The sequence below is a fragment of the Homarus americanus genome, unplaced genomic scaffold, assembly GCF_018991925.1.
Source record: "Homarus americanus isolate GMGI-L3 unplaced genomic scaffold, GMGI_Hamer_2.0 scaffold34229, whole genome shotgun sequence".
Lineage (NCBI taxonomy): Eukaryota > Metazoa > Arthropoda > Malacostraca > Decapoda > Nephropidae > Homarus > Homarus americanus.
This window is the reverse complement of record NW_024728879.1, coordinates 5,372-14,047: the sequence shown is the minus strand read 5'-3', so window position 1 is coordinate 14,047 and position 8,676 is coordinate 5,372. Positions and strand designations below refer to the sequence as shown.

Here is an 8,676-nt window from a genome sequence, read left to right as displayed (position 1 = left end):
TACAAGCATGCATTGCTATAAAATTGAGGCTTGTTGTTTCTGGAGCACGCTGTGGACTGGAGAACACTTCCTCTCACACCAGGAAGCTGCCTGGAACTGGCCTCACTGGGTGGCGAGGGGTGACACTGGGCGAGAGGTACACTGGGCGAGAGGGGTGACACTGGGCGGCGAGGGGTGACACTGGGTGGCGAGGGTGACACTGGGCGGCGAGGGATGATGCTGGGTGGCGAGGGGTGACACTGGGTGGCGAGGGGTACACTGGGCGGAGAGGGGGTGACACTGGGCGGCGAGGGGTGACACCTCGGCGGCAGGGATGACACTGGGCGGCGAGGGGTGACACTGGGCGGCGAGGGGTGACACTGGGGCGAGGATGATGCTGGGTAGAGGGGTGACACTGGGCGGCGAGGATGATGCTGGGTGGCGAGGGGTGACACTGACGGCGAGGTGGCACGGGCGGCGAGGGTGACACTGGGCGGCGGAGGATGATGCTGGGTGGCGAGACACTGGCGCGAGGGGAGACACTAGTGCCGAGGTGACACTGGACTAAGCAGGGTGACACTGGGTGGCGAGGATGATGCTAGGTGGCGAGGGGTGACACCTGACGGCGAGGGGTGACACTGGGCGGCGAGGATGATGGGTGGCGAGGGGTGAGACTGGGCGGCGAGGGGAGACACTGGGGCCGAGGGGTGACACTGGACGGCGAGGGGTGACACTGGGCGGCGAGGGATGATGCTGGGTGGCGAGGGGTGACACTGGACCTGGGCGAGGGGTGACACTGGCTGGGAGGATGATGCTGGGTGGCGAGGGGTGACACTGGGCGGCGAGGGTGACTGGTGCCGAGGGGTGACACTGGACGGCGAGGGTGACACTGGGCGGCGAGGATGATGCTGGGTGGCGAGGTGGACACTGGGCGGCGAGGGATGATGCTGGGTGGCGAGGGTGACACTGTGGCGAGGGTGACACTGGGTGCCGAGGGGTGACACTGGACGGCGAGGGATGATGCTGGGTGCGAGGGGACGTACCTGGGTGGCGAGGGGTGACACTGGGCGGCGAGGTGACACTTGGCGGAGAGGGGTGACACTGGGCGGCGAGGGGTGACACTGGGCGGCGAGGGGGTGACACTTGGCGGAGAGGGGTGACACTGGGCAGAGGGGTGACACTGGGCGGCGAGGGGTGACACTGGGCGGCGAGGGGTGACACTGGGCGGCGAGGGGTGACACTGGGTGCGAGGGGTGACACTGGGCTGCGAGGGGTGACACTGGGTGCCGAGGGGTGACACTGGACGGCGAGGGATGATGCTGGGTGGCGAGGGGTGACACTGGGTGGCGAGGGGTGACACTGGGCGGCGAGGGGACACTGGGCGGCGAGGGGTGACACTGGGCGGCGAGGGTGACACTGTGCCGAGGGTGACACTGGGCGGCGAGGTGACACTGGGTGGCGAGGGGTGACACTGGGTGCCGAGGGGTGACACTGAGAGGGATGATGCTGGGTGGCGAGGGTGACACTGCGGCGAGGGTGACACTGGCGCGACGGTGACGGGCGGCGAGGATGATGCTGGGTGGCGAGGGATGATACTGGGCGAGGGATGACACTGGGTGGCGAGGGGTGACACTGGGTGGCGAGGTGACACTGGGTGTGAGGTGACACTGGGTGGCGAGGGGGATACTGGGTGGCGAGGGGTGACACTGGACGGCGAGGGTGACACTGGACGGCGAGGGTGACACTGGTGGCGAGGGGTGACACTGGGTGGCGAGGGGTGACACTGGGCGGCGACGGTGACTCTGGGCGCGAGGATGATGCTGTGGCGAGGATGATACTGGGTGGCGAGGGATGATACTGGGTGGCGAGGGATGACACTGGGTGGCGAGGGGTGACACTGGGTGGCGAGGGGTGACACTGGGCGGAGAGGGGTGACACTGGGTGGCGAGGTGGTGACACTGGGTGGCGAGGGATGACACTGGGTGGCGAGGGTGACACTGGGTGGCGAGGGTGACACTGGGCGGCGAGGGGTGACACTGGGCGAAGGATGACACTGGGTGGCGAGGTGACACTGGGCGAGGTGACACTGGGTGGCGAAGGATGACACTGGGTGGCGAGGGGTGACACTGCGGCAGGATGACACTGGGTGGCGAGGGGTGACACTGGGTGGCGAGAGGGATGACACTGGGTGGCGAGGGGTGACACTGGGCGGCGAGGGGTGACACTGGACGGCGAGGTGACACTGGGTGGCGAGGGGTGACACTGGTGCCGAGGGGTGACACTGGACGGCGAGGGGTGACACTGGGCGGAGAGGGGTGACACCTGACGGCGAGGGGTGACACTGGACGGCGAGGGGTGCAACTGACGGCGAGGGGTGACACTGGGCGGCGAGGTGACATCAGGCGAGGATGACACTGGGTGGCGAGGGTGACACTGGGTGGCGAGGGATGACACTGGGTGGCGAGGGATGACACTGGGATGGCGAGGGGTGACACTGGGTGGCGAGGATGACACTGGGTGGCGAGGGGTGACACTGGGTGGCGAGGGTGACACTGGGTGGCGAGGGTGACACTGGGTGGTGAGGGTGACACTGGGTGGCGAGGTGACACTGGGTGGCGATGGATGACACTGGGTGGCGAGGGGTTACACTGGGGCGAGGGGTTACACTGGGTGGCGAGGTAACACTACGCGAGGGTGACACGGACGAGAGGATGACACTGGGCGGCGAGGGTGACACTGGGCGGCGAGGGGTGACACTGGGCGGCGAGGGGTGACACTGGGCGGCGAGGGGTGACACTGGGCGGCGAGGGGTGACACTGGGCGGCGAGGGGTGACACTGGGTGGCGAGGGGTGACACTGGGCGGCGAGGGGTGACACTGGGCGGCGAGGGGTGACACTGGGCGGCGAGGGGTGACACTGGGTGGCGAGGGATGACACTGGTGGCGAGGGGTGACACTGGGTGGCGAGGGTGACACTGGGTGGCGAGACTGGGTGGCGCGAGGGGTGACACTGCTGCTGGTGGGGTGACACTGGGTGGCGGTGACACTGGGTGGCGAGGGTGACACTGGGTGGCAGAGGGTGTAAAAAGTAGGTCGCTTATATGTAGGTCCTGTATAAGTAGGTCAGTTATAAGAAGGTCGGTTAGTAGGTCGTTATATAGGTAAGTCGGTTATAAGCAGATCGCTTTTTAAGTAGGTCGGTTATAAGTAAGTTGTTGTATAAGTAGGTCGGTTATAAGTAGGTCGGTTATGGGGTCGGTTATAAGTACGTCGGTTATAATTGTTGTTGTATAAGCAGGTCGGTTATAAGTAGGTCGGTTATAAGCAGGTCATTATAAGTAGGTCAGTTATAAGTAAGTTGTTGTATAAGCAGGTCGGTTAAGGGGTGGTTATAAGTAGGTCGGCTATGCAGGTCGGTTATAAGTAAGTTGTTGTATAAGTAGGTCGGTTATAAGTAGGTCGGTTATAAGCAGGTCGGTTATAACAGGTCTTTAGTAGGTCGTTATACAGGTAAGTCGGTTATAACAGATCCTTAAGTAGGTCGGTTATAAGTAAGTAGGTCGGTTATAAGTAGTCGGTTATAAGTACGTCGGTTATAATTGTTGTTGTATAAGCAGGTCGGTTATAAGTAGGTCGGTTATAAACAGGTCGGTTATAAGTAGGTCGGTTATAAGTAAGTTGTTGGTCGGTTATAAGTAGGTCGTTATAAGCAGGTCGGTTATGAAGGTCGTTTATAAGTGTTTGCAGGTCGGTTATAAGTACGGTTATGCAAGGTCGGTATAAGTAGGTCGTTAAGAGGTCTATAAAATGGTTGGCAGGTCTGCTACAATGGTCTTATAAAATTTATAAGTAGGTCGGTTATAAGTAGGTCGCATAAGCAGGTCTTTATAAGCAGGTCGGTTATAAGTAGGTCGGTTATAAGTAGGTCGGTTAGTAGGTCGTTATATAGGTAAGTCGTTTATAAGCAGATCGCTTTAAGTTGGTCGTTAAAGAAGAGGTCGTATTAGGTTTATAAGCACTCTTATAATTGTGTTGCATAACATTATATAAGTAGGTCTATCAGTCGTTATAAGTAGGTCGGTTATAAGCAAGTTGTTGTATAACAGGTCGTATAGGTCTTAAAGCAGGTCGTTATCAGGTATAATAAGTTTCATAAGTAGGTCGGTTATAATGAGGTCGGTTACAACAGGTCTATTATAAGTAGGTCGGTTAAAGTAGGTCGTTATATAAGCAGGTCGGTTATAAGCAGGTCGGTTATAACAGGTTTCACAGGTCGGTTAGCAAGTTGTTGCATAACAGGTCGGTTATAAGTAGGTCGGTTATAAGCAAGATTAAAGTAATGTTGTATACAGGTCGGTTATAAATGGGTCGGTTATAAGCAGGTCGCTATAAGTAGGTCGGTTATAAGGGTCGGTATAAATAGGCTCATTATAAGTAGGTCGGTTATAAGCAGGTCGGTTATAAGCAGGTCGTTATATAATCAGTTATAAGCAGCAATCCAAGAGGTCGGTGAAAGATAAGTATATAAAGGTCTAACAGGTCGGTTATAGCAGGTCCTGCAAGTAGGCAGTTAAAGCAGGCCAGTTATAAGTAGGTCGTTGTAAGTAGGTCGGTTATAAGCAGGTCAGTTATAAGCAGGCTAGTTATAAGCAGGTCGTTGTAAGTAGGTCGGTTATAAGTAGATCGGCTAAAAGTCGGTCGGTTATGTCGGTTTTAAGTAGTATCGCAAAGTAAACAAGAACTAGTGTTAACGTAAAGGTTTAGTTAACATTAGGTTTAATATTATGTTAAACCTGGATTACGGGGTTTTCCAGCATCCTTAAGTGTGCATAGTTAACGCTAGTTGTATCCTACAGCTATTGTGGCTTCTAGTTTTAATAATAATACCAACAACAAACAACAAATAACAAAAATAAATAACAAAACAACAACAAAACAACAACAAATAAACAACAACAACAAAAACAACAACAACAGCAACAACAACAACAACAACAACAAAAACAACAACAGCAACAACAAAACAACAAAAACAACAACAAATCAACAACAACAACAAAAACAACAACAAAACAACAACAACAACAACAACAACAACAACAAAACAACAAAAAACAACAACAGCAACAACAAAAACAAGCAGCAGCAATAACAAAACAACAAAAACAACAATAACAACAGCAACAACAAACAACAACAACAAAAACAATAACAACAACAAATAACCTTATATATACAACAATGCCTTAGCCCCCAGCAGGGGCTACATCACCCCACAGACACACACCACACATCTCACACACACACCTCACTCTTTCTCTCTCCAATCTCAACTGAATACCGATACCATAAATTTGCAGCCTTGGGGGTCATAGGTCGAGCTATTCGTTTTCAATTGTGTTTGTTTCAGGCGTGGAGAGGAGGGGGTAGATGGGATGGAGGAAGGAGTAGAGAGGGGAGAGGGGGAGGAGTAGAGAGAGAGAGAGAGAGAGAAGAGAGAGAGTGAGTTAGCATCAATACCACAAGTCAAACAGCAATGTATGGTATAATTAGACTGGGTCCATTGCCGGCGTCTGTTAATGTTTATATACAATGTTTATATACAATGTTTATATACAATGTTTATATAGCTGTGTACACTTTATCATTCATTACCTGTGATGTATAAAACGTTTGTCGGCTTAATGCTTGGCTGAGTGACTAACTGGGTGGGTGGGTGACTGGTTGGGTGGTGGAGTGAAACTGGTTAGATTGGGTGGGTGGGTGACTGATTGATTGGGTGGGTGGGTGACGATTGATTGGGTGGGTGGGATGACTGACTGGTGGGTGGTGGGTGACTTGATATTGATTGGGTGGAGTGGAGTGGGTGATTGGAACAGGATGACTGACTGATTGATTGGGTGGGTGGGTGGGTGACTGGTTGGGTGGTATGACTGACTGATTGATTGAGTGGGTGGATGTGTAACTGGGTGGTTGACTGACTGACTGACTGACTGACTGAGTTAACTGGCCAGCTCTATAACCCCGAAATAAAACCCACCTCTCATATACCGGTATCCAGGAGGTTAAATGTTATAAAATTGTAACTTGATATCAACTTGACTTTCTCGATACTTGACTTAACAAACACTTGTACCTACGTCAGTGGGGTAAAGGCGTATATTGAGAGTCAGAGAAGCGTATATTGAGTGCCAGAGAAGCGTATATTGAGTGCCAGAGAAGGTATTATTGAGTGCCAGAGAAGTGTATATGAAGTGCCAGAGAAGGTATTATTGAGTGCCAGAGTATGTATATTGGAGAGTCAGAGAAGGTATATTGAGTGCCAGAGAAGCGTATTATTGAGTGCCAGAGAAGCGTATATTGAGTGCCAGAGAAGCGTATATTGAGTGCCAGAGAAGCGTATATTGAGAAGCGTATTATTGAGTGTCAGAAGCGTATTATTGAGACAGGTTTGATGATGAACAGTCTTTAGTTGGTTAGGTTAGGTTTGGTTTGGTTAGGTTAGGTTAGGTTAGGTTAGGTTAGGTTAGGGTAGGGTAGGTTACGTTAGGTTAGGTTAGGTTAGGGTAGGTTAGGTTAGGTTAGGTTAAGGTAGGTTACGGTAGGGTAGGGTAGGGTAGGGTAGGGTAGGTTAGGTTAGGTTAGGTTAGGGTCGGTTACGTTAGGGTAGGTTAGGTTTTGATTGTTATAGTTGTTTATTAATGTCTTGTTAATTTTTGTTTTTTGTTCATATTGTTCCAGGACGTATTTGTGTTCTTTCAAAAAACCATCAAAAAACCACGCACTGCAATTGTCCCAGAACCAAGTCATTTACTCACATTGTTCCACACCGAGCTATTTGTTCAGTGTCCCATAACGGAGTATTTGTACCTATAGTGTGAAAACAACAACGTGTATGTCATGTTCTGGCCGGGTGATAACATTATTTGGTGTGTGTGTGTGTGTGTGTGTGTGTGTGTGTGGGTGTGTGTGTGGAGAGAGAGAGAGAGAGAGAGAGAGAGAGAGAGAGAGAGATCTATATCACGTCAACAGAACTATCGGGTGGAAGGAAAGATGAGACCAACAGGACTAAGCTTAATTCCTGTTGCTACCTGCCTCCAACAGTATAGCAACAGTATAGTATAACAACAGTGGAATATAACAACAGCAGAATATAACAAAAGAATGTAAGTATATCATATGCTATTATTAATTTTATTTTTATCTGTACTAAAATTTTCCATTGGCCTTTCTGTAATTGTTTTTCTCCGAGTAATTTTATTTAATTTTACTCCCAATTTTTTGTTTTCGTCAGATTTACTTAACGTTCCTGTCTACGTGGGTATCTGTGTTGTTAATGTACGTACTAAAGAGTTAACGTCAGGCCACAGCGGTTGTAACATTCCCTCAATAGGATTTTGTACCAGGAATACTTTGACCCTCTTGTAGCCTATCTGTTAACCACATCCAATTGACGCTCTCTCTCCCCTCCCTTCCCTTAGTGCCGTGTGTGTAATAATAATACACACACACAATTAACGGTTTATTGAAAGAGCTTGGCAGCCAGAAGGCTGAAAATATACAGTTACATATTTGGGGAATGGGTTACGAATTACAAATAATATACAAGGGACATAAGTGACACAAATAAGACATATAGTAACTTAGATGGGGATCAGCTCAAACTACAGTTCATTTCAACATAGTGACAGTGTAGGGAGCAGTGTTTACTGGGAGTGAATACACTGATTTATTACATGTTATTGATAATTTTTACAATGGTTGGGACTGGGCTGTTCTTATAGCGATCAGTTCGTGCACGTATGGGCTGGATGCGGTTGTGGTGTCGAACAGCAATTCTCGGACAGGGGATCTTAGGTGGTAGTAGGGGCCGGTGTCGGGGATGGTGTAGAAGCTTCTTACCAAATTTGCAGATGAGGCCGTGGTGATGGTCAGTGAGAGTCGAAAGGGTCAGTGTGTTGAGCGCTTCTTGATATGTGGTGTAGGAAGGGGAGAGAATAATCTTGCATGCCCTCTTTTGCACTTTTTCTAGGTGTTTACGTTGTGTGGCATTTAGAGAGGAAGACCAGGTGGGGGAGGCATAGGTGAGCTTGGGAAGTATGAATGTTGTGTATACACTGAGGAGCTCGTGTGCGGGAACTCCGAGGGACTTGAGTCGGCGGAGGAGGTGGAGACGGAAACTGGAGGATTTGACAACTTCACTGACGTGTGGTTTCCAATTTAGTTTGTTGTCTATGGTGACGCCGAGGAGCTTCGTGGAATCTACAACCTGGAGTGTGTTCGGACCTAGGGTAATGGAAGGAGGTGGGACAATGTCGGAGGAGAGGCTGATGTGCATAACCATGGTCTTGGTATGGCTGATGGTGACATGGTTGTTGGTGGCCCAGTGTGTGTGTGTGTACACACAATAATAATAATTAACGGTTTATTGAAAAAGTTCTGCAGCCCGAAGGCTGAAAATATACATTGGGCATAAATGACTTATTACATACGTTGGTGGTTTAACAAAAGCCTTCATTAGAGAAAGGTAAAGGAACATACAGTGAACATTCAGATTAATGTAGATGTTGAACAGCAAAAACGTAGTGTAGTAACTCCCTCCCAGATGGTGTTAGGAGGGACCTCACGTGGTGTAGTAGTTCCCTCACAGATGGTGTTATGAGGGCTCCTCACGTGGTGTAGTAATTCCCCACAGATG

General features: G+C 50.4%; 1 protein-coding gene across 1 annotated transcript; it reads right to left on the bottom strand.

Annotated features, from left to right (window-relative positions):
• Positions 1-521: 521 nt before the first annotated feature.
• LOC121866245 (proline-rich protein 36-like) lies at positions 522-2,378 on the bottom strand. The gene has a single exon (XM_042365856.1). The coding sequence runs from the start codon at positions 2,376-2,378 to the stop codon at positions 522-524; it is 1,857 nt and encodes a 618-aa protein (XP_042221790.1).
• Positions 2,379-8,676: the final 6,298 nt, after the last annotated feature.